The sequence below is a fragment of the Eptatretus burgeri genome, chromosome 9 (genome assembly GCF_056783735.1).
Source record: "Eptatretus burgeri isolate ZD-2024b chromosome 9, Ebu_testis_v1, whole genome shotgun sequence".
In the NCBI taxonomy this organism is placed as follows: domain Eukaryota; kingdom Metazoa; phylum Chordata; class Myxini; order Myxiniformes; family Myxinidae; genus Eptatretus; species Eptatretus burgeri.
In genome coordinates this window covers 72,190,209-72,217,007 of record NC_140969.1, presented here as the reverse complement: position 1 = coordinate 72,217,007, position 26,799 = coordinate 72,190,209, and the positions used below count along the sequence as shown (strand labels likewise).

The 26,799-nt window shown below is 48.7% G+C and overlaps 1 protein-coding gene across 1 annotated transcript in view; it reads right to left on the bottom strand.

Annotated features, from left to right (window-relative positions):
- Nucleotides 1–26,799, bottom strand: part of LOC147020343 (uncharacterized) — a 76,660-nt gene that overhangs the window by 17,180 nt on the left and 32,681 nt on the right. Inside the window, exons 4-6 of the mRNA XM_085893783.1 lie at nt 8,049–8,190; nt 1,127–1,207; nt 946–1,012 (exon numbers count right to left, since the gene is read on the bottom strand). Of these exons, the coding sequence (XP_085749909.1) occupies nt 946–1,012; nt 1,127–1,207; nt 8,049–8,190 (290 nt within the window). The remainder of the gene's footprint in view (nt 1–945; nt 1,013–1,126; nt 1,208–8,048; nt 8,191–26,799) is intronic.

Sequence of the window (26,799 nt, the reverse complement as noted above, 5' to 3'; positions counted from 1 at the left end):
TTTCCCAGCAGTCGTTAGGGCAGCCATTTGTTATTTATCCAGGGGGGCAGCAATAGCTGACCTACTCTTCATGAAGGACACAGTACGATCTTTAACGTCCAACTAATGCTGGCAGACGGGATTCCCGTTTAATGTTCATTCAAGGGACGGCACACACATTGACAAATCACGCTGCCTGTCCATCCATCCATCCATTGGGACAATACTCTATGTAGAGCATTGGTGCTGCTGAAGCAGTCTCCTTGGCTATTGGACACACTCCTGGATGGGTCGCCACTCCGACACAGAAAGGCAAATGGATCCTGAATTATTTTGGAATTAACCATTTCATGGACATCTTCTTCACCAATATTAACAGCAACACTATGACCAAGTCAAATAAATACATGAATAAAAAAAATAAATAAACTTGCGTTACAGACACACAAGTGACATGTTTAATTAAAAATAACTTTGCCAGGATGTTCTTGATGTCCCATAAATTATAATTGATAGATGTTTCGATGATGATGTCTTTGTACAAGTTATACCCAATTACCACCGACAATAATGATTACAGCACCACACAAATGTACACACACGGGATTACAACTTACCTGGCACAGAAACGACCCCGAAGTTGGTTTCCATCTCAGCAGACTAACTTTATTTTCCAAAATTTGTTGCTTTCCGGCATTTGCAGGGAATCAATACATTTTGAAAGCCTTTTCTGATCGATTGTTACATCTGATTGCACAGCACCCTGTCATTTTAAAAAGAAAGACGAGCTATCGATGAAACAAAATGGCGCCAATGATCCATGTGACTGGAAATATTTGGGATGCATCACATCGCCACTCCTTGTATATAAGGACTCCACTTCCAACTACCTCTTCCCCTTCCCCACCCCTCCACAATTTCAAAAGTTGAGTGTAAAGCATAATGTTAGCACAAGGCAATAATTACCATTGCAGTAATTAAAGAAGATGTAATCCTGCATTTCTTCCACACATCTCATTAAAGGAGTGCGATCCTGCACGATAACCACACACAGTAGATTACAGGTTCAGACTAAATGCTCAGGCTGAGATTATGAAATGGCTCTCCATTACCATCCCTGCCTTCAACCCACCCCCTCCAAACAAACCTCTATTTTACACTTGGGGTACAAATACTTTTGAATGTAAAGCTTGAAACAAAACACAAATCTTCGCCAGAAGACCTTCCCCTGAAAAGAAACAAAAATAATTGAGAACATGGATACAATCTCAAATTAATGACAACATAAAATGACATGTGACCTCACTCATCCATGAGCATGTGTGTGTGTATGTATATATATATATATATATATATATATATATATATATATATATATATATATATATATATATATATATATATATATATACACACACACACACACACACACACACACACACACACACACACGCACACACATTTAATTAATTGTACAGTATCAGCCATTCATAAAATATAATTTAAAGGATTGCTGTAAATTATGTTAATTTCACAACATCATAAATTGTATTGAACTTCATTTAAATTATAAACCTCAAAATATAATTCCCTTACCTAAAGTAAAAACCTGAACCTGTAAGCAATTGATTGGTTTCCCGACCACACGGATCATCAGCTGGGCAACGTTCTTCCTCGAAGTTTTGATTCCTTTCAGCCCAGAACCTCTCCAAACAGCTGATCCATAACCTTGATCATGGATCCACATCAGTAGATCCACAACCTCAGTTGTGTCCAGTCAGTCAGTCAAACCATCAAATGCAACATCACTAATCACGAATTCGACTTTACTCGCTCGAAGATTTAATGTATCATCATATAGTTACAACTCCCATCACATTCTTCAAGTACTATATGATAATACATTAAATCATGCACATCTTACCTTGAATATAACATGTACACCAACAAACACGACCACCACAATTACCTCTGGGTTAAACTTTTATTCAAATATTCAAAATGTTATTTATAACGGCTTTTCGACATGCTGCCCGTTCGACCAGCAACCAATTTCCTATTGTGACACACACACACACACACACACACACACACACACACACACACACACACACACACACACACACACACACACACACACACACACACACACACACACACACACACACACACACACACACACACACACACACACTAAATGTTTGCTATTAGCTTGGTAGGCTCTGCCAACACAAGTTAGGCTGAGTCCACAAAACAGGGGTCCATACTCAGAAAAGGGGGTGGGGAGGGGGGATGGATGGTTGCAAAAATGGTTGATGATGGTAGATCCTGGTTCATACCAGGATCTAGTTGTATGCTTTTGAGCATCGTTGTTATGGACACCACCGTTGCCTAGCAACGGGACTTTGAAATTTTTGAAAATTCCTAAAAAATTAATTTTTTCGAAAATTAAAATCACCTACCAGGCTTTTATGCGCACTTTAATGAACCTCTTTGTCAAACATTTTCAGCCCGATCCGTCAAAAACTATGATTAGTATGCAATTATGTAGCGACCACCCATGTCGCCTACCGGCTTGTCTGTTTGTTTGTATGTAATGGACAGCTCTGGAGGCCAGAGGAGTCTACCGATTTTGATGAAACTTATCTGGGAGGTTCATACCAGGATCTAGTTGTATGCTTTTGAGCACCGTTGCTATGGACGCCATCATTGCCTAGCAACGGGACTTTGAAATTTTTGAAAAAATCCGAAATATATTTATATATATACATTTTTTCGAAAATCAAAAATCGGCTTCAGCACTTTTATGCACACTATAATCAACCTCTGTCAAAAAATTTCAGCCAGATCCGTCGAAAACCGTATGACTAGTATGCAATTATATAGCGACCACCCATGTTGCCTACCGGCTTGTCTGTCTGTTTGTTGTGTTATAACTTGAAAACGGATTCACAGATTTCAATGAATCAAATGACAGTGGATTCAGGGAACCGCAGGGAAGGTTTGCGATGCAAAAACAAAAAATAATAATAATATGTTCGTAAAGTTTAGAGGTCCCCTGACATGCAAAAGTACTGAAATTTCATTGATATACAGTATGTCCTAGAGGAGTTTTTCATCGTGATTTCAGATCTGACAATGATTTTTTCACAATACTCATTCTGTAAAATGTAAAATTAAAAAAACAAACCTCTTCGGGAACGCCCCTAAAAATTCTCCTGAAAGGGGCGTAACCCACATGACGTCATGTACAGTATGTCAAAGGCTGCACGTTAATTACTCGGGTTGGTGGTCTACGTGATTGTATTGGCTTTCTGTGTGTTTCCACATTTGATTGGTCGACTCAATCGCTTCATTCATTTCTGCTTTAAAAAAATCGAACATTTAGTTTTGAATAATGGATGGCATGGACTTTCATTTGTCTGGTAACGACAGTGAGTGTGAGAGAAATGAAGGATTTTGGTCTGAATCAGATGGAGAATTGTCGGATAACATAGTCGCGGGAGGTGAAGTTCAGGCAGCTGGAAATGAAATACGGCCTTAGCAGTTCGAGCCCGAAGCAGGACAAGCAGAGAAAAATGGCAATGAAATTCCGGGAGTTCATGATATGACGATAGGGAGGACATCGAAGGAAGACTCGGAAATAACAACTGGTTAAACTAAATCCTATTCATAATTCAATAATGTAAATTCGACTTGCATACTGCTCGATATCAGAAATATTTTAGTGAGTTGACGTGAACAGCGCAGCGGACATGTTGCTCCACGGCAAATTAATCACAAGCAAGGCTGGCGCATGTCATCGGCCGTATCTCTCCGCGCATAAAACGAAGCAATCTCGCTGTCCGGATACGATGAAAACTTGTGTGCAGAACACACCTTGTGATACAATTGTCTCGAGTAGTCCAATAAATCTGACATTCTGTTGCATTTTTATTTATTTTATTCCTACTGTCGTCATGTAGCACCAGTAGAAAACAATGAAAAAAAGAGAATAATAAATAAAAGCAACAGCACGTCAGATTTATCAGCCGAGTCGGAGGGACGACGGATTTATCGGACTAGTCTAGAGTCTAGACTCTAGAGATCTCGAGTCAATCCACTCTGTGCGAGTTACTGTATGTGACGTCAACGCTGCGATTCGATGAAGTCAACTTTTTTTAGGGGCGGGGCATAACAAGTTGTGAAAAGCACAATAAATGATCGAAATATTGCTCTAATTATCCCATTTTTGATTTAAAAAAACGGGTGATTTCTTCACTAGGAAGGTCAAGTTAATATAAAAATAACCAGAAAGTTTTGCTTGTCAGGGGACCTTTAATATGTTTGTAAGGCAACAAGCAAAAAAAATCATAACCACGAATGTTAAAAATATCAAAAAACAAAAGCATACAGCACTTTCAAAATGCTGAGATACCATGGGCTGATCAGACAGGCTGACTCCATAGCCTGGTGTTGGCGCAGTTTTAGCCTGGTGTTGGCGCAGTGGTTAGGGCAGTGGCTTGGGACCCAAGAGGTCCTGAGTTCAAGCCCCGTTGGGACACTGAATTAGTATATGTATATATATATATATATATATATATATATATATATATATATATATATATATATATATAAAACCAAGTCGAAAACACCAGGGGGTTGACTCAGCCTGCCATCCTTCCGAGGTCGGCGAAATGAGCACCAGTTGTACTGGGCCCGGTGTATGCCCCGGTTAGAATAGGTGTACCATATCCCTGTGTGTCGTAAGAGGCGACCAGGGTTGTGTCAGGAAGGGCATCCGGCGTAAAAACCTATGCCAAATCATTATGCGGACAACAAAACGAATTTCCATACCGGATCGGTCGAGGCCCGGGTTACCAACGACCGCCACCGGTACCGGTGGTCAGCAGGGTACCAGTGGAAATTGTGCTACTGCTGGGCGAAGGAGGAGAAGGAGACGGGGAAGGCGAGTCCGGAGGCAGTGGGAGAGGGGGAAGGGTAGAAGTGTGGAAGTGAGAGTTGGAACTCTGAATGTTGGGACGATGACTGGCAAAGGGCGAGAGTTGGCTGATGTGATGGAGAGAAGAAAGGTGGACATACTGTGTGTACAAGAGACCAAGTGGATGGGGAGTAAGGCGAGGAGTATTGGAGGTGGTTTCAAACTGTTCTACCATGGTGTGGATGGGAGGAGAAATGGTGTCAGGATAATCCTGAAGGAAGATTATGTCAAGAGGGTATTGGAGGTAAGGAGAGTGTCTGACCGAGTGATGAGTGTGAAGTTGGAAATTGAAGGGGTGATGATGAATGTCATCAGTGCATATGCCCCACATATGGGGTGTGAGATGGAATATAAAGAAGATTTCTGGAGTGACTTAGATGAAGTGGTGGAGAGTGTATCCAAGGATGAAAGAGTGGTGATTGGAGCAGATTTCAATGGACATGTTGGGGAAGGGAATAAAGAGGATGAGGAGGTGATGGGGAGGTACGTTCTCAACAAGAGAAATGTGGAAGGGCAAATGGTGGTAGAGTTTGCAAAAAGAATGGAAATGTCAGTGGTAAATACGTATTTCAAGAAGAAGGAGGAACACAGGGTGACATACAAGAGTGGAGGAAAGTGCACACAGGTGGATTACATCTTAAGTAGGAGATGCAACCTGAAAGAGATTAGTGACTGTAAGGTTGTGGCAGGGGAGAGTGTAGCTCGACAGCATCGATTGGTGGTCTGTAGGATGACTTTGGAGGTGAGGTTGAGAAAGAGAGTGAGGGCTGAACCAAGGACCAGATGGTGGAAGCTGAAGGAGGAAGACTGTTGCTTGAAATTTAGGGAGGAGGTGAGACAGACGTTGGATGGTGGTAAAGATGGGTGGGATGATTGGGCAACGACAGCAGAAGATGTGAGGGAGATAGCTAGGAAGGTACTTGGTGTGACATCTGGACAGAGGAAGGAAGATAAGGAGACTTGGTGGTGGAATGAGGAAGTACAGGAAAGTATAAGGAAGAAGGGGTTGGCGAAAAAGAAGTGGGATAGTCAGAGAGATGAAGAAAGTAGGCAGGAGTACAAGGAGTGGCGTCGAAAAGCAAAAAGAGAGGTGGCAAAGGCCAAGGAAAAGGCATATGACGAGCTGTATGAGAAGTTGGATACAAAAGAAGGGGAAAAGGATTTATACCGATTGGCAAGACAGAGGGACCGAGCTGGGAAGGATGTGCTGCAGGTTCGGGTGATAAAGGACGCAAATGGGAATGTGTTGACAAGCGAGGAGAGTGTGTTGAGAAGGTGGATGGAGTACTTTGAGGAGCTGAGGAATGAAGAAAATGAGAGAGAGAAGGTTGGAAGAGGTGGAGATAGTGAATCTGGAAGTGGGATGGATCAGTCAGGATGAAGTGAGGACTGCTATGAAGAAGATGAAAAGTGGAAAGGCGGTTGGCCCAGATGGTATACCAGTGGAGGCATGGAAGTGCTTAGGAGAGATGGCAGTGGGGTTGTTAACCAGATTGTTTAATAAAGTCTTGGAAAGTGAGAGGATGCCGGAGGAGTGGAGATTAAGTGTACTGGTTCCGATTTTCAAGAATAAAGGTGATGTGCAGAGCTGTGGAAATTACAGAGGGATAAAGTTGTTAAGCCACACCATGAAGTTGTGGGAAAGAGTAGTGGAAGCTCGGTTGAGAGGAGAGGTGACGATCTGTGAGCAGCAATATGGGTTTATGCCAGGAAAGAGCACAACTGATGCGATGTTTGCTTTGAGAATGTTGATGGAGAAGTATAGGGAAGGCCAGAAGGAGTTACATTGTGTGTTTGTGGATTTAGAGAAAGCTTATGATAGGGTGCCAAGAGAGGAGTTGTGGCATTGTATGAGGAAGTCGGGAGTGGTGGAGAAGTATGTGAGGATCGTGCAGGATATGTATGAGGACAGTGTGACAGCGGTGAGGTGTGCGGTAGGAATGACGGACCGGTTTAAGGTTAAAGTGGGATTGCACCAAGGATCGACTCTGAGCCCTTTCCTGTTTGCAATGGTGATGATCAGATCAGGTTGACAGACGAGATCAGACTGGAGTCTCCATGGACTATGATGTTCGCGGATGACATCATGATCTGTAGGGAGAGTAGGGAGCAGGCTGAATCGAGCCTTGAGAGGTGGAGGTACGCACTGGAGAGAAGGGGAATGTTAGTCAGTAGGAGTAAGACGGAGTACATGTGCGTAAATGAGAGGGAGGGTGGTGGTATGGTGCGGTTGCAAGGAATTGAGGTGGGGAAGGTGGATTGGTTTAAATACTTGGGATCAACTGTCCAAAGTAACGGAGAGTGGGGGAGAGAAGTGAAAAAGAGAGTGCAGGCAGGATGGAGTGGGTGGAGAAGAGTTGCAGGAGTGATTTGTGACAGAAGGGTAGCTGCAAGAGTGAAGGGGAAAGTATATAAGACGGTAGTGAGACCAGCTATGTTGTATGGTTTGGAGTCGGTGGCACTAACAATAAGACAGGAAGCGGAGCTGGAGGTGGCAGAGTTAAAGATGCTGCGATTCTCGTTGGGAGTGACGAGGATGGATAGGATAAGAAATGAGTATATTAGAGGGACAGCGAAGGTAGGACGGTTTGGAGACAAAGTGAGAGAGGCGAGATTGAGATGGTTTGGACATGTGCACAGGAGGGAAACGGAGTATATCGGGAGAAGGATGTTGAAGATGGAGCCGCCAGGCAGGAGGAGAAGAGGAAGGCCAAAGAAGAGGTTCATGGATGCGGTGAGGGAGGACATGCGGGTGGTTGGAGTGTCAATGGAAGATGTGGAGGATAGAGCGAAATGGAGACGGTTGATCCGCTGTGGCGACCCCAAACGGGAGCAAGCCGAAAGAGGAAGAAGAAGAAGATCAGACAGGCTGACTCCACAAGGCAAGCCATGGCCAACACAGGGCAGACCATGTTGACAAAAGACAAGGTAAGCCATGCCACCACAAGTTAGGCCGAGTCCACAAGGTCGGGGTTCGTACGTCAAGAGGGGGAGGGGGGATGGATGCATGGATGCAAGACCAAAGTAAAGCAAAAGAAACCCAGATATTGTAACCATCTGCTCATCACAATCATGTTCCACCTCTTACCTGGTCTCTCCACGTACGCTGGAAGAATTCTTTGTGCTTTGTGAAGAACACAATCTCTGTCACATTGACCTCATCCTCAAACATTTCATTGCTATGGGGTGATAGTTCCACCCACCGCATGGTATCAGCAAAGAATATAGTCCTGGATGAGAAAAGAAAACAAAAACATCACTCCCTTCTTCCTCCACACTCTGCATAATAATTTTACTCCATATCCCATTTTCAGTATGGGGTTGGCAGCTCATAAAGCATGCTAGACTAGTGCAAGTCTTTCACGAATGAGCTGGGCAGGCGTGACATTCGACTGGAGTTGGTTAGTGCAGTTGTTTACAATTTGTTTGGAGTGCTGGCTCTATATATATATATATATATATATATATATATATATATATATATATATATATATATATATATATATATATATATATATATATATATATATATATATATATATATATATATATATATATATATATATACACATCTACTATATAAATGGCAGTCTTTCTGTCTGTGTCTGTCTGTCTGTCTGTTTTTTTGTGACGAATAAGCTCCAAGACCAGTGAACCGATCTTGATGAAACTTTACACATATATAGAACTAACATTCAGCTCCAGGATGCGCGAAGTGGCTCTCCATAAAAATGAAAAAAATATATATTAAAAAAAATCTTTTCTTCTTCTTAATTATTAAATTATGTAATATTATAAAATAATAATTATATAATATTATAAAATATATATACATATATATACATACATATATATACACATATACATATATATATATATATATATATATATATATATATATATATATATGTGTATATTGTTGCGGATTCGCGCCCGCCGGCGTGCGAACGGCCACGTAACTCTAATCGCGGCACGTCGCCCACCGGAGACGGACAATCCCGTCGTGACCCTCTCGGACTAACGCCGGGAACTAGTCACGGGTGGGCCTTTCGGCCTCACCACGATCGTGCCAATCGGCCCCCCGCGTGGGATTGGGTTGCTCGCCAAATTCGACCTACCTAAGTACCCACACGGAGGGTAGACCGGGCGATCGCACCTCGCCGCAGGTCGACTTCGGACACGGGCCACTTTAAGCGACCCGTTCCGTACTATCGGGATAACCGAGCGGTGTTATCGTCGGCCTCGACGGTTCGATTAATTATCGGGCGTTTTAGCCCACGACCAACCCTTTACGTGAAGTAAGATGGAGATTCAATAAAGGAAAAGACGAAGCGAAACGGGAAAACAGTTCAACATAAAGCACATTTATTTCGCGATGAACGGAAAGCACACATATACAATCACACCAAAAGCACATGTAAAAGAAGAAGAAGAAACACACAATAATGCACAAAAAGCAAATGTAAAAGCAAAAGACAATGCAGAGCTAACCGACTACCGAGCACACGGCAACACTTATACAGTTTTACTTCACAGACGGCGCCGACAACACATATACTCAAAGCAAAAGAAAAAGGGACCACCCTCCACTATGAGGGGGCAGACGGCCTGGGGCCGAGACCACGTCGAGCCTACCCGTCTGGTGATGAGCCGTAAAATGGCGCTGGCGCCCCGACTCCGCGGGCCTCGCTGGGACTGCCTGGTATGGGGTGGGAACGGGGCCCCCTTCTCGCACTATCTCAGCGCGGGGGAAAACAGGAGGGGGTTGTTGATGCTCGGGGGGAAGGAGGATATCTCCCTGTCTCGGGTCCCGCGACGAGCGTCTCCACCACGACCTCGGTCGCGTTGCCGGCCTCTCCCCTCCGCAGCTCCCCGACTCTGACACGAGCACCCCCTCGACCGCCTTCGCCGCCGCCACCTCTCCAACTCTCCACAGCTCCGTCCAACTGCCTTCTCCGACTCCTCTCTTGACTGGCTCTTCCCAACTCCACCGACTTGCCTTGACTGACTACTACTGCTTCTTCTTCTTCCCAACTCAACTCCGAACTGCACTTGACTGACTACTACTGCTTCTTCTTCCCAACTCCACCGACTCCGAACTGCCTTGTTTGGCGAGCGAACGCAGCCCTTTATAGCCCCCGGGGCCTCGCTCCTTCGCCTTCGACCCTTTACCTTCGACCCTTCACCTCTGGCTGGCTCCCCATTGGACCGAGAAAAAGTGGGCGTGAATGCTTTTTGATCCATGAATTTGCATATAGCGATATTACTCCAACGCACCTGGAGGCGGGGCCAAATCGCCCCACGCTCGCCGATAGGACGGAACAGAAGTGGGCGTGAGTCGTTTTTGATCCGTTTTCTTCGGAAAGGCTGTGATGTTTCTGCACACGCTGCTCGGTGCGCGCCCTGCACGAGTCCAGTATCGGTGCCCACAAGCGGCGCGGAAATGGCGGTGATGCGATGGTTGCGAGAGCGAGATGTGACGGTAAAGGTCGTGGCTGTTGGCGTTGTTGTTGTTGTGAAGCGGCGTTGCGGCTGGTGGTTGTTGTGTGATGGCTGTTGAGACGTGGTTGGTGGTGGTAGTAATGGCGGCTGGTCCAAAATAAAGATAGTAAAAGAAAAACGGCTATCTAGAAGGGTCGCAGCCCGAATGAATGACATTTATTCCCTCTAAACAACGGGTTTGGGCCTAACTACACATATACTTACAGAGATATCTCACCTAAGGGACCTGAATGGTGGTTTGCGAATTTCGTCAACCACAACACTACCCCTCCCCTTTTTACAGACTCGTCCCGAGTCGTCAAATTTTCGTGTGCCATCATGTGTAGTTTTCCCCTAGTACATTTTACCTACGGATCCCTGAGTGCGACATTCATGGTATTCGTGTCCCCAAAATAAATAACCTGAGGGCTGAGTAACTACCTAAACAAACTCACTCACACGGACGACTTAAATAAAATTGCCGGCGCTAAGACAGACATGCCGGGGGCACACTCATATGTACAGTACATCTTAACCTTAACTTACAAATTTTACACAAAACCATGGCCCAGGATCACTGAACTCTGCAAAAAGAAAGCAGTTAGCAGGGAGCCAGGCTGCTCGCATGCAGTCTCTGACTCAAACAATGCAGGTGACAGGGAACGTGGCCGGCTGCTCACACGCAGTCCAAGGCCTTCCCTTTTGAACTGAACGCAGTGAACCACAACGGTGCATGGGCTGCACAAACGCAGTCTCCGTGCCAGCTCAAGTGGCACACACAATGAACACAACGAATGGATGGATGAACACAAACACGGTGCACGGGCCGCCACTGCAGGCCCGTGTTGTAGCTGCCAACAGGGCAGTTCTCGCAGCTTGCAAACTGTTGCCTTGATCCTGGCGCACATGGCAATGAACGGGGGGGGGGGGGGGGCAAAGCAAAAATTGAACGGGGCTGGTGAACAGGGGCAGTGGGCATGGCATGGCAAAGGTGATCAGGCAAACGCAGCCCGCAGAAGAAGGCCGCTGCAGGCAAACACAGCCGGCAGACGAACTGGCCGGCACAGGCCTTGCAGAAAACAGCTGCAGACGATCCGGCCGGCACAGGCCTTGCAGCAAAACAACAGCTGCCGATGAAGTGGGCCGGCCTTTGCCTTGCAGCAACGCAGCCAGCAGATGAAGCTAGCCAGCCTTTGCCGTTCAGTGGAGGTTGGTGGAGGGAGTGCGGTGGTGCTGGCCACTCGGAAGGCGGGCTCGGACCTACCCTACGGTCTCCCTCCCAACCTATCGCCTTTGCCTGTCACTGTCTATACCCACTCCCTTAATTTGTCAAACCCCAATTTAGCCCCAACTTATTTTTTTATTTTTACTTCCCCACTATAAATCGTCCCCTAACCCCCTTTATCGTCTTTGTTCGGCTAACCTATCCTGTCACCTAGCCTACTCCCAACCCCTACGTTCCCTTCCCGGAGGAGAACAAGGGAGAGCGAGCGTCCTGTGCCGAGGCCCAACGAAGCCTCAGAATGGCCTCCCCAGACTTCAGCGATCTATAACACAAAGTGGGTCCAGCGGCCCACAACGAGAGCGAGGGGATGGATAGTGCGGAGGGGTACACTTCCTATTCTACCCTAACCATTAACCTGTTAAACTACCCCGGGGCTTCCAACAAGCGCCTCTCGCTTAAACTATTGGTTCTATAAACCCAGATTCCCGTCGCCTGTGTTGGTGTCCTCACAATTTTGGGCCTCGCCCCCCAATTTTCTCTCCGTGCCCTCACACGGTCTCATGGCTGGGACACGTGGCTCCCTTTGGCAGGCACGACCCTCTGCCGAATCTCCCGCTATGGCACCCCCGGGCACTACACTGCCTCCGAGCCTACCAGCTCCCTGACACCGGGGAGTGCCCCCCATGGCACCTCCCCTGAAACGCACACGTGGCAGGCTGGCTTCCCAGGCCCCTTTCCGAGGGTCACCCGTGCTCACAACACTGCCCACGCGGCTAATGGCGCCCCGGGCCCCCGCACCAAGCAGGCGCACCCGTGCCCACTACGCTATCCCGGCCCCCCATGGGCCCTTGGCCTACCACGGCCGACTAGCCTGGTGCCCGGGGTACCCACTCAGCGATACTCACCTTTCGCAGCCACGCTCCCAGCCCGTCAACAGGGCTCCTGCACCCCTCCAAACGGGTTTCGAGCCTACATTCACACCAACAACAAAACGACCTCCATTTTGTAAATTTGACTAACCCCCTAACTCACTTTACTCTGACCCCGGGGTCCCTTGGGCGGGAGTCACTCCTCCCCCCAATCACTCATCGCACCATGCATTCCCCATTCGCTCCATACACACAGACCCGCTGGCCTCACTCACTCACTCATCATGTATTCACCTCACAACTCTTCAACACACACACCGCTGAACTCTGCCATCCTTCTAACTACCTCCCCTAACTAACTCGTGCTCCCACGTCGTCCCTTACACTATAGCACGTTCCTTTTAACACTACGTAGCTAAACTACGTCCCCTCTACACACTCACAAGTCTGTCACTGTCTCCAAAATAATCCCACACTCCATTTTCCCAACCTAAATCTGGCTACAATCCCTCTAACTAATCCATTCCACGGACTCCATGAGGACTTACCCCTGCCCCATGAAGTCGGTCTAACTAAGCTAACCCTTCCCCCTAACTAGTTTCCATCCTGTGCCCTGGCCAAGGGGGTCTTCCACCCCTTGCCCAGGAATCCTGTGCACCCGAAAGTGAGGCTTGCTTTTTTTTTTTTTCACATGCGCAGCACCAGCGCGGCAACTCACAGCTCGCGCACTTTGCACCTGCCCGTGACGTCATGCAGCTGCACGTGTACCTCGTCCCTCCTTGGACGGTACCATCCGGCAGGGATACCCCTCCTGCCGGATTCCAACCCCACGTGCAGCCATGGCGTCACCGTGCGCATAAAAAAAACACAAGCCCCACGTCTCGAGGGGTTCCCCACGCGAACACATGTGCTTTGCCCGTTGGAGCTTAACACACACGATCGCGTGGAGAACCCGTCCGGTCCAAATCCGTTTACCTGCCTAAGCTTTGTCCGTCCGCGGGATCGGCAAATCCACCGCGTGCGTTTCCGGACCGGGACTTCACTCTCGCAAGCGAGCACGTGGGGGCCTCGTGCGTTGCACAGCAGGACCTCGTGCTCCCTGCTGGGTGAACCCGGCACGGTCCCCGAAACAACTACAGCCGCTACTCGGCTTTCTTTCCTTACATGTCGCCGTCGTCGCCATTCGACACACGCACTCCCGCGTGTTACGACGCTAACACACCTCACCATTAAACTCACACCGGGAGACGCGGCTGCATGTTCACACATGCCGACCGACATCTCCCTTACATACCGCTCTCTCACACACACGATCTCCCTCACATAAACCATACCACTCACACGTGGTGCTCCATTCATACTGGCCGTTTCACTCACGCATGCCACCTCCCTCGCACACGTGGCTCCACTCACTCGCGGCCTTTCACTCACTCGTGCCATTTCCCTCACACAAACCATACTACTCACACACGCGGGGGCACTCATCCGCGGTGCCTCACTCATACACCGTTCCTCACTCACACACGCGGGGGCACTCATCCGCGGTGCCTCACTCATACACCGTGCCTCACTCACACACGCGGGGGCACTCATCCGCAGTGCCTCATCCACACACGGCGTGCTGGGAAGCACGCCCTTCTGCACACTTACCACCACACCACTCACACACGGGGTCGCTTCCACACACGGGGTCTTTGTCACCCACCCGGTCGCTCTCACACACGCCCTTGGACCCGCGCTATGCGTGCGTTGCAGCACGCATTTCGCTACACTCGTGAACACACACCTCGACACCACACACACACCGGGACAACCACACTGGGGATTCGTGTCCCCACAAGGGTATCCGGGGCCTCTATACCCTCAAGCTCGGCGTGCACCCTTCCACAGCACTCCTCCCCTCGAACTCGCAAAGCACGACCGAACTCACCTGGCCGTGACTCGCCTCAAGGGGGCATACTCCCTCCCCTCGTTCCTGGAGGAGGCTATCCCGCTGCTCGCACCGGGTCCCTACACGCTCCGCGAGCTCAACCTCATCGTCCTCCACTACGTCTGTGTGTGTGTGTGCGTCTCTAACCCGTCATTATCATGCAATCTCTCCTCTATCGTTCCCATCTCCCGTGTCTCTGTACATTTATTCGTTTCTGTTGTCCCCTCCTGTCTATTAGTCTCCGCTTCTTTCTGGCGTCTTTCCCTTATCTTTATGTAGGTCAACCTTGCTTTCTCCTTAAGTCGCTCCCGTCCTTCCCTGTTTTTCACTCCTTGCTCTTTCACGATCTCTGCGTACCTCCTCCTTGCTTTCCGTCTTAATTGTTCTTTTTCTCTCCCTCCCAATTACTTTCACCTCGTCTCTTGTCTCCCGTGTCTCCATACATTTTCTCTCCTTGTTCCTTATTTCTGTCTCTTCCTGGTTCCTTTTTCCTTCGCATCTGAGTCGTTCTTTCTCTCTGAGCCCCATTAGCTGTTCGTTCTCCCTCCGGAGCTCCTCAATCTCCGTTGACTCCAATCTCGCTCTCCATTTTAGTTGTTCAATTTCACACTCATATAGTTGTTGTTTTCTCTCCCACTGTTCCTCCTGCTCTTTGTTTTCCAATCTCATTGTTTCTTTCAATTGGCTCATTTCCTTCCTGTGTTTCATTCGCTGTTCTCTCACTACTCTTCCTCGTTTCCTCTCCTGTCCTTCCTTCTCCAGTTTCATTTGGTTAATCTCCTTTTTGTGTTTCATTCGCTGCTGTCTCATTACTCTTCCTTGTTTCCTCTCCTGTGTTTCCTTATCCAGTTTCATGGTTTTCTTCATTTGATTAATCTCCTTTTTGTGTTTCATTCGCTGCTGTCTCATTACTCTTCCGCGTTTCCTCTCCTGTCTTTCCTTATCCAGTTTCATGGTTTTCTTCATTTGGTTCATCTCCATTTTGTGTTTCATTCGCTGTTCTTTGTCTATCTCCTCGTACTCCAGCCTCAGCTTTTCTTTCAATTGGTCAACCTCAGATTCATGTTCTTTTTGTTTTCTATTCCATTGTTCCTCTCGTTCTTCCCTCTCCAATCTCCTTGTGTCCTTCAATCTCCTGATTTCCCCTTCCTGCTTCATTCCTTGCTCCTTCAACTTCTCCTCGTATTCCAACCTATTTTTTTCCTTTTGTCGTTCAGTTTCAAATTCATACTCTTTCAGTTTTTTATTCCACTGTCTCTCTTGTTCCTCGTTCTGCAATCTCATAGTTTCCTTTAATTGATGGATTTCTTTCTCCTGTCTCATTCCTTGTTCTTTGTATATCCTATTCCACTGTCTCTCTTGTTCCTCGTTCTGCAATCTCGTTATTTCTTTCAGTTGGCTGACTTCCTTCTCCTGTCTGATTCGTTCTTCCATCATTACTCTTTTTTGCATCTCATTCTGCAATCTCGTGGTTTCCTTTAATTGATGGATTTCTTTCTCCTGTCTCATTCCTTGTTCTTTCAGTACTCTTTCTTGTTCCTCATTCCGCAATCTCGTCATTTCTTTCAGTTGGCTGACTTCCTTCTCCTGTCTTATTTGTTCTTCCTTCATTACTCTTTTTTGCATCTCATTCTGCAATCTCATGGTTTCCTTCAGTTGGCTGATTTCCTTCTCCTGTCTCATTCCTTGTTCTTTCAGCACTCTTTCTTGTTCCTCATTCTGCAATCTCGTTATTTCTTTCAGTTGGCTGACTTCCTTCTCCTGTCTGATTCGTTCTTCCATCATTACTCTTTCTTGCATCTCATTCTTTAATCTGGCCTTCGCTTCCAGCTGTTCGATCTGTACAGTGTGGTTCCTTAACGTTTCATTCTCTGTTGTCGTTCTTTCTTCTCTCACCATCCTCAACTCGTTTTGTAATTCCCTCTCTTTGTTTTGGTGTTTCTGTAACTCAGAAGATTTCTTTTCCAATTCCTTTCTCATCTCCGCACACTCCGAGTTTGCTTTGGCTTCAAATTGTTCAATCTGCTCAGTGTGGTTCCTTAACGTTTCATTCTCTGTTCTCTTCCTTTCCTCTTTTAACATCCTCAGTTCGTCTTGTAATCCTCTTTCTTTGTTTTCATGTTTCAGTATCTCAGAAGTTTTTGTTTGTAATTCCTCCCTCAATTTGCGTGCTTCTTCACTCATTTCATCTCTTCTTTCCACCGCTTCCCTCCTCAATTCGTCCCTTTTTTTACTGTATTCATTTAGTTTTTTCTGCCATTCCTTTCCCATTCTTATCTCCCCTTCCAGGATTTCTCTTTTAAACTGGCTTGCCCTTACCTCTCGCTTCAGTAGTTCCAATTCCCCATCTTGTTCACGTTTTTCCTTTTCGAGCTTTGTTTTCCTTTCTCCTCCCTCCCTCAATTCTCCCTGCAGTTCTTCGAACTGTTCTGACTTTTCCAGCAATTCCTCCGCCCTTTCCTCGAGCTGTCTCTCTCCTCTTTTTATCTTCCATTCTAGGCTTTCTCTTTCCTGATTGCCTGTTCTTATCTCTTCCTTCAATTGTTCCAACTCCCCATCGTGTTCACATTTTTTCTCATCCAACTGTATTTCCCTCACTCTCCCCTCCAGTTCTTTGAACCGCCTTGCTTCCTCCAATAATTTTTCCATTAATTGTTTTACTTCCAAGTCGTGCTCCTTTTGTTTCTTTTCGAGCTCAGTTTTCCATTCTTCCTCACATTGTTTCCTTTCCTGGGAGATACCAATCTGCTGTTCCTCTATTCTTTTGTTCAGTTTGCTCTTCGCATATTCCAACTGGCGGGTATAAAACACTACCAAATTCTTTTTCCCACGTAATTTGTCGACTCTATTGGCCAAGTCATGTTTTTGCCACCGAATTCGTTCCAGTAAATCGTCCAATCGCTGTGTTCCCCCGTACACGTAATTTTTCTGAAGCGCGTCTGCGTGACGTTGTGACTCTTCCACTCCACGTTGCACCTCCTCGATATATTCTTCATAACGCTTCACCTTTTCCAAGACATCCCCCAATTGTGCCTGAAGCCTGCCAATGCTCGCATAGTCATCCTGCCACGCCTGCCATGGCACATGCCGTGACCACGTGCCTTGAACCGGTGACTGGGAGCTCACGCCTTGTGCTGTGCCATTAATATCAGCCCGCTCCGTGCTGCCATTGTGCGACTCCGTTTGCCGGCAAAGTTCGTGCTCAAGCCGCTCCCACTGACCACAGTTAGTGGTGGGGTTATAATTATAAAAAGAACCGACCTGGGCCATGGATCCTACATGACGACACATACCTAATACCCCCGGCTCCCGCTCGCCTTGAGACGCCATTTTATTTCTCGTAAAGGGTTAATTTAGCTCGCTCGTAATTTGGAGGGAATCGGGGGTCGCTACTCTCACCCCTGGACCGATTCCCGTGAATTTAGCTGGAGACAGGAGAGCCCGTTGTCCCGTTCTCCGATACCAGTGCCGCGAGGAGGGCGATGAGTTTATATCGCACGACCTGACACCAGTGTTGCGGATTCGCGCCCGCCGGCGTGCGAACCGCCACGTAACTCGAATCGCGGCACGTCGCCCACCGGATGGACAATCCCGTCGTGACCCTCTCGGACTAACGCCGGGAACTAGTCACGGGTGGACCTTTCGAACTCACCACGATCGTGCCAATCGGCCCCCCGCGTGGGATAGGGTTGCTCACCAAATTCGACCGACCTAAGTACCCACACGGAGGGTAGACCGGGCGATCGCACCTCGCCGCAGGTCGACTTCGGACACGGGCCACTTTAAGCGACCCGTTCCGTACTATCGGGATAACCGAGCGGTGTTATCGTCGGCCTCGACGGTTCGATTAATTATCGGGCGTTTTAGCCCACGACCAACCCTTTACGTGAAGTAAGATGGAGATTCAATAAAGGAAAAGACGAAGCGAAACGGGAAAACAGTTCAACATAAAGCACATTTATTTCGCGATGAACGGAAAGCACACATATACAATCACACCAAAAGCACATGTAAAAGAAGAAGAAGAAACACACAATAATGCACAAAAAGCAAATGTAAAAGCAAAAGACAATGCAGAGCTAACCGACTACCGAGCACACGGCAACACTTATACAGTTTTACTTCACAGACGGCGCCGACAACACATATACTCAAAGCAAAAGAAAAAGGGACCACCCTCCACTATGAGGGGGCAGACGGCCTGGGGCCGAGACCACGTCGAGCCTACCCGTCTGGTGATGAGCCGTAAAATGGCGCTGGCGCCCCGACTCCGCGGGCCTCGCTGGGACTGCCTGGTATGGGGTGGGAACGGGGCCCCCTTCTCGCACTATCTCAGCGCGGGGGAAAACAGGAGGGGGTTGTTGATGCTCGGGGGGAAGGAGGATATCTCCCTGTCTCGGGTCCCGCGACGAGCGTCTCCACCACGACCTCGGTCGCGTTGCCGGCCTCTCCCCTCCGCAGCTCCCCGACTCTGACACGAGCACCCCCTCGACCGCCTTCGCCGCCGCCACCTCTCCAACTCTCCACAGCTCCGTCCAACGGCCTTCTCCGACTCCTCTCTTGACTGGCTCTTCCCAACTCCACCGACTTGCCTTGACTGACTACTACTGCTTCTTCTTCTTCCCAACTCAACTCCGAACTGCACTTGACTGACTACTACTGCTTCTTCTTCCCAACTCCACCGACTCCGAACTGCCTTGTTTGGCGAGCGAACGCAGCCCTTTATAGCCCCGGGGCCTCGCTCCTTCGCCTTCGACCCTTTACCTTCGACCCTTCACCTCTGGCTGGCTCCCCATTGGACCGAGAAAAAGTGGGCGTGAATGCTTTTTGATCCATGAATTTGCATATAGCGATATTACTCCAACGCACCTGGAGGCGGGGCCAAATCGCCCCACGCTCGCCGATAGGACGGAACAGAAGTGGGCGTGAGTCGTTTTTGATCCGTTTTCTTCGGAAAGGCTGTGATGTTTCTGCACACGCTGCTCGGTGCGCGCCCTGCACGAGTCCAGTATCGGTGCCCACAAGCGGCGCGGAAATGGCGGTGATGCGATGGTTGCGAGAGCGAGATGTGACGGTAAAGGTCGTGGCTGTTGGCGTTGTTGTTGTTGTGAAGCGGCGTTGCGGCTGGTGGTTGTTGTGTGATGGCTGTTGAGACGTGGTTGGTGGTGGTAGTAATGGCGGCTGGTCCAAAATAAAGATAGTAAAAGAAAAACGGCTATCTAGAAGGGTCGCAGCCCGAATGAATGACATTTATTCCCTCTAAACAACGGGTTTGGGCCTAACTACACATATACTTACAGAGATATCTCACCTAAGGGACCTGAATGGTGGTTTGCGAATTTCGTCAACCACAACACTACCCCCTCCCCTTTTTACAGACTCGTCCCGAGTCGTCAAATTTTCGTGTGCCATCATGTGTAGTTTTCCCCTAGTACATTTTACCTACGGATCCCTGAGTGCGACATTCATGGTATTCGTGTCCCCAAAATAAATAACCTGAGGGCTGAGTAACTACCTAAACAAACTCACTCACACGGACGACTTAAATAAAATTGCCGGCGCTAAGACAGACATGCCGGGGGCACACTCATATGTACAGTACATCTTAACCTTAACTTACAAATTTTACACAAAACCATGGCCCAGGATCACTGAACTCTGCAAAAAGAAAGCAGTTAGCAGGGAGCCAGGCTGCTCGCATGCAGTCTCTGGCTCAAAACAATGCAGGTGACAGGGAACGTGGCCGGCTGCTCACACGCAGTCCAAGGCCTTCCCTTTTGAACTGAACGCAGTGAACCACAACGGTGCATGGGCTGCACAAACGCAGTCTCCGTGCCAGCTCAAGTGGCACACACAATGAACACAACGAATGGATGGATGAACACAAACACGGTGCACGGGCCGCCACTGCAGGCCCGTGTTGTAGCTGCCAACAGGGCAGTTCTCGCAGCTTGCAAACTGTTGCCTTGATCCTGGCGCACATGGCAATGAACGGGGGGGGGGGGGGGGCAAAGCAAAAATTGAACGGGGCTGGTGAACAGGGGCAGTGGGCATGGCATGGCAAAGGTGATCAGGCAAACGCAGCCCGCAGAAGAAGGCCGCTGCAGGCAAACACAGCCGGCAGACGAACTGGCCGGCACAGGCCTTGCAGAAAACAGCTGCAGACGATCCGGCCGGCACAGGCCTTGCAGCAAAACAACAGCTGCCGATGAAGTGGGCCGGCCTTTGCCTTGCAGCAACGCAGCCAGCAGATGAAGCTGGCCAGCCTTTGCCGTTCAGTGGAGGTTGGTGGAGGGAGTGCGGTGGTGCTGGCCACTCGGAAGGCGGGCTCGGACCTACCCTACGGTCTCCCTCCCAACCTATCGCCTTTGCCTGTCACTGTCTATACCCACTCCCTTAATTTGTCAAACCCCAATTTAGCCCCAACTTATTTTTTTATTTTTACTTCCCCACTATAAATCGTCCCCTAACCCCCTTTATCGTCTTTGTTCGGCTAACCTATCCTGTCACCTAGCCTACTCCCAACCCCTACGTTCCCTTCCCGGAGGAGAACAAGGGAGAGCGAGCGTCCTGTGCCGAGGCCCAACGAAGCCTCAGAATGGCCTCCCCAGACTTCAGCGATCTATAACACAAAGTGGGTCCAGCGGCCCACAACGAGAGCGAGGGGATGGATAGTGCGGAGGGGTACACTTCCTATTCTACCCTAACCATTAACCTGTTAAACTACCCCGGGGCTTCCAACAAGCGCCTCTCGCTTAAACTATTGGTTCTATAAACCCAGATTCCCGTCGCCTGTGTTGGTGTCCTCACAATTTTGGGCCTCGCCCCCCAATTTTCTCTCCGTGCCCTCACACGGTCTCATGGCTGGGACACGTGGCTCCCTTTGGCAGGCACGACCCTCTGCCGAATCTCCCGCTATGGCACCCCGGGCACTACACTGCCTCCGAGCCTACCAGCTCCCTGACACCGGGGAGTGCCCCCCATGGCACCTCCCCTGAAACGCACACGTGGCAGGCTGGCTTCCCAGGCCCCTTTCCGAGGGTCACCCGTGCCCACAACACTGCCCACGCGGCTAATGGCGCCCCGGGCCCCCGCACCAAGCAGGCGCACCCGTGCCCACTACGCTATCCCGGCCCCCCATGGGCCCTTGGCCTACCACGGCCGACTAGCCTGGTGCCCGGGGTACCCACTCAGCGATACTCACCTTTCGCAGCCACGCTCCCAGCCCGTCAACAGGGCTCCTGCACCCCTCCAAACGGGTTTCGAGCCTACATTCACACCAACAACAAAACGACCTCCATTTTGTAAATTTGACTAACCCCCTAACTCACTTTACTCTGACCCCGGGGTCCCTTGGGCGGGAGTCACTCCTCCCCCCAATCACTCATCGCACCATGCATTCCCCATTCGCTCCATACACACAGACCCGCTGGCCTCACTCACTCATCATGTATTCACCTCACAACTCTTCAACACACACACCGCTGAACTCTGCCATCCTTCTAACTACCTCCCCTAACTAACTCGTGCTCCCACGTCGTCCCTTACACTATAGCACGTTCCTTTTAACACTACGTAGCTAAACTACGTCCCCTCTACACACTCACAAGTCTGTCACTGTCTCCAAAATAATCCCACACTCCATTTTCCCAACCTAAATCTGGCTACAATCCCTCTAACTAATCCATTCCACGGACTCCATGAGGACTTACCCCTGCCCCATGAAGTCGGTCTAACTAAGCTAACCCTTCCCCCTAACTAGTTTCCATCCTGTGCCCTGGCCAAGGGGGTCTTCCACCCCTTGCCCAGGAATCCTGTGCACCCGAAAGTGAGGCTTGCTTTTTTTTTTTTCACATGCGCAGCACCAGCGCGGCAACTCACAGCTCGCGCACTTTGCACCTGCCCGTGACGTCATGCAGCTGCACGTGTACCTCGTCCCTCCTTGGACGGTACCATCCGGCAGGGATACCCCTCCTGCCGGATTCCAACCCCACGTGCAGCCATGGCGTCACCGTGCGCATAAAAAAAACACAAGCCCCACGTCTCGAGGGGTTCCCCACGCGAACACATGTGCTTTGCCCGTTGGAGCTTAACACACACGATCGCGTGGAGAACCCGTCCGGTCCAAATCCGTTTACCTGCCTAAGCTTTGTCCGTCCGCGGGATCGGCAAATCCACCGCGTGCGTTTCCGGACCGGGACTTCACTCTCGCAAGCGAGCACGTGGGGGCCTCGTGCGTTGCACAGCAGGACCTCGTGCTCCCTGCTGGGTGAACCCGGCACGGTCCCCGAAACAACTACAGCCGCTACTCGGCTTTCTTTCCTTACATGTCGCCGTCGTCGCCATTCGACACACGCACTCCCGCGTGTTACGACGCTAACACACCTCACCATTAAACTCACACCGGGAGACGCGGCTGCATGTTCACACATGCCGACCGACATCTCCCTTACATACCGCTCTTTCACACACACGATCTCCCTCACATAAACCATACCACTCACACGTGGTGCTCCATTCATACTGGCCGTTTCACTCACGCATGCCACCTCCCTCGCACACGTGGCTCCACTCACTCGCGGCCTTTCACTCACTCGTGCCATTTCCCTCACACAAACCATACTACTCACACACGCGGGGGCACTCATCCGCGGTGCCTCACTCATACACCGTTCCTCACTCACACACGCGGGGGCACTCATCCGCGGTGCCTCACTCATACACCGTGCCTCACTCACACACGCGGGGGCACTCATCCGCAGTGCCTCATCCACACACGGCGTGCTGGGAAGCACGCCCTTCTGCACACTTACCACCACACCACTCACACACGGGGTCGCTTCCACACACGGGGTCTTTGTCACCCACCCGGTCGCTCTCACACACGCCCTTGGACCCGCGCTATGCGTGCGTTGCAGCACGCATTTCGCTACACTCGTGAACACACACCTCGACACCACACACACACCGGGACAACCACACTGGGGATTCGTGTCCCCACAAGGGTATCCGGGGCCTCTATACCCCCCAAGCTCGGCGTGCACCCTTCCACAGCACTCCTCCCCTCGAACTCGCAAAGCACGACCGAACTCACCTGGCCGTGACTCGCCTCAAGGGGGCATACTCCCTCCCCTCGTTCCTGGAGGAGGCTATCCCGCTGCTCGCACCGGGTCCCTACACGCTCCGCGAGCTCAACCTCATCGTCCTCCACTACGTCTGTGTGTGTGTGTGCGTCTCTAACCCGTCATTATCATGCAATCTCTCCTCTATCGTTCCCATCTCCCGTGTCTCTGTACATTTATTCGTTTCTGTTGTCCCCTCCTGTCTATTAGTCTCCGCTTCTTTCTGGCGTCTTTCCCTTATCTTTATGTAGGTCAACCTTGCTTTCTCCTTAAGTCGCTCCCGTCCTTCCCTGTTTTTCACTCCTTGCTCTTTCACGATCTCTGCGTACCTCCTCCTTGCTTTCCGTCTTAATTGTTCTTTTTCTCTCCCTCCCAATTACTTTCACCTCGTCTCTTGTCTCCCGTGTCTCCATACATTTTCTCTCCTTGTTCCTTATTTCTGTCTCTTCCTGGTTCCTTTTTCCTTCGCATCTGAGTCGTTCTTTCTCTCTGAGCCCCATTAGCTGTTCATTCTCCCTCCGGAGCTCCTCAATCTCCGTTGACTCCAATCTCGCTCTCCATTTTAGTTGTTCAATTTCACACTCATATAGTTGTTGTTTTCTCTCCCACTGTTCCTCCTGCTCTTTGTTTTCCAATCTCATTGTTTCTTTCAATTGGCTCATTTCCTTCCTGTGTTTCATTCGCTGTTCTCTCACTACTCTTCCTCGTTTCCTCTCCTGTCCTTCCTTCTCCAGTTTCATTTGGTTAATCTCCTTTTTGTGTTTCATTCGCTGCTGTCTCATTACTCTTCCTTGTTTCCTCTCCTGTGTTTCCTTATCCAGTTTCATGGTTTTCTTCATTTGATTAATCTCCTTTTTGTGTTTCATTCGCTGCTGTCTCATTACTCTTCCGCGTTTCCTCTCCTGTCTTTCCTTATCCAGTTTCATGGTTTTCTTCATTTGGTTCATCTCCATTTTGTGTTTCATTCGCTGTTCTTTGTCTATCTCCTCGTACTCCAGCCTCAGCTTTTCTTTCAATTGGTCAACCTCAGATTCATGTTCTTTTTGTTTTCTATTCCATTGTTCCTCTCGTTCTTCCCTCTCCAATCTCCTTGTGTCCTTCAATCTCCTGATTTCCCCTTCCTGCTTCATTCCTTGCTCCTTCAACTTCTCCTCGTATTCCAACCTATTTTTTTCCTTTTGTCGTTCAGTTTCAAATTCATACTCTTTCAGTTTTTTATTCCACTGTCTCTCTTGTTCCTCGTTCTGCAATCTCATAGTTTCCTTTAATTGATGGATTTCTTTCTCCTGTCTCATTCCTTGTTCTTTGTATATCCTATTCCACTGTCTCTCTTGTTCCTCGTTCTGCAATCTCGTTATTTCTTTCAGTTGGCTGACTTCCTTCTCCTGTCTGATTCGTTCTTCCATCATTACTCTTTTTTGCATCTCATTCTGCAATCTCGTGGTTTCCTTTAATTGATGGATTTCTTTCTCCTGTCTCATTCCTTGTTCTTTCAGTACTCTTTCTTGTTCCTCATTCTGCAATCTCGTCATTTCTTTCAGTTGGCTGACTTCCTTCTCCTGTCTTATTTGTTCTTCCTTCATTACTCTTTTTTGCATCTCATTCTGCAATCTCATGGTTTCCTTCAGTTGGCTGATTTCCTTCTCCTGTCTCATTCCTTGTTCTTTCAGCACTCTTTCTTGTTCCTCATTCTGCAATCTCGTTATTTCTTTCAGTTGGCTGACTTCCTTCTCCTGTCTGATTCGTTCTTCCATCATTACTCTTTCTTGCATCTCATTCTTTAATCTGGCCTTCGCTTTCAGCTGTTCGATCTGTACAGTGTGGTTCCTTAACGTTTCATTCTCTGTTGTCGTTCTTTCTTCTCTCACCATCCTCAACTCGTTTTGTAATTCCCTCTCTTTGTTTTGGTGTTTCTGTAACTCAGAAGCTTTCTTTTCCAATTCCTTTCTCATCTCCGCACACTCCGAGTTTGCTTTGGCTTCAAATTGTTCAATCTGCTCAGTGTGGTTCCTTAACGTTTCATTCTCTGTTCTCTTCCTTTCCTCTTTTAACATCCTCAGTTCGTCTTGTAATCCTCTTTCTTTGTTTTCATGTTTCAGTATCTCAGAAGTTTTTGTTTGTAATTCCTCCCTCAATTTGCGTGCTTCTTCACTCATTTCATCTCTTCTTTCCACCGCTTCCCTCCTCAATTCGTCCCTTTTTTTTACTGTATTCATTTAGTTTTTTCTGCCATTCCTTTCCCATTCTTATCTCCCCTTCCAGGATTTCTCTTTTAAACTGGCTTGCCCTTACCTCTCGCTTCAGTAGTTCCAATTCCCCATCTTGTTCACGTTTTTCCTTTTCGAGCTTTGTTTTCCTTTCTCCTCCCTCCCTCAATTCTCCCTGCAGTTCTTCGAACTGTTCTGACTTTTCCAGCAATTCCTCCGCCCTTTCCTCGAGCTGTCTCTCTCCTCTTTTTATCTTCCATTCTAGGCTTTCTCTTTCCTGATTGCCTGTTCTTATCTCTTCCTTCAATTGTTCCAACTCCCCATCGTGTTCACATTTTTTCTCATCCAACTGTATTTCCCTCACTCTCCCCTCCAGTTCTTTGAACCGCCTTGCTTCCTCCAATAATTTTTCCATTAATTGTTTTACTTCCAAGTCGTGCTCCTTTTGTTTCTTTTCGAGCTCAGTTTTCCATTCTTCCTCCCATTGTTTCCTTTCCTGGGAGATACCAATCTGCTGTTCCTCTATTCTTTTGTTCAGTTTGCTCTTCGCATATTCCAACTGGCGGGTATAAAACACTACCAAATTCTTTTTCCCACGTAATTTGTCGACTCTATTGGCCAAGTCATGTTTTTGCCACCGAATTCGTTCCAGTAAATCGTCCAATCGCTGTGTTCCCCCGTACACGTAATTTTTCTGAAGCGCGTCTGCGTGACGTTGTGACTCTTCCACTCCACGTTGCACCTCCTCGATATATTCTTCATAACGCTTCACCTTTTCCAAGACATCCCCCAATTGTGCCTGAAGCCTGCCAATGCTCGCATAGTCATCCTGCCACGCCTGCCATGGCACATGCCGTGACCACGTGCCTTGAACCGGTGACTGGGAGCTCACGCCTTGTGCTGTGCCATTAATATCAGCCCGCTCCGTGCTGCCATTGTGCGACTCCGTTTGCCGGCAAAGTTCGTGCTCAAGCCGCTCCCACTGACCACAGTTAGTGGTGGGGT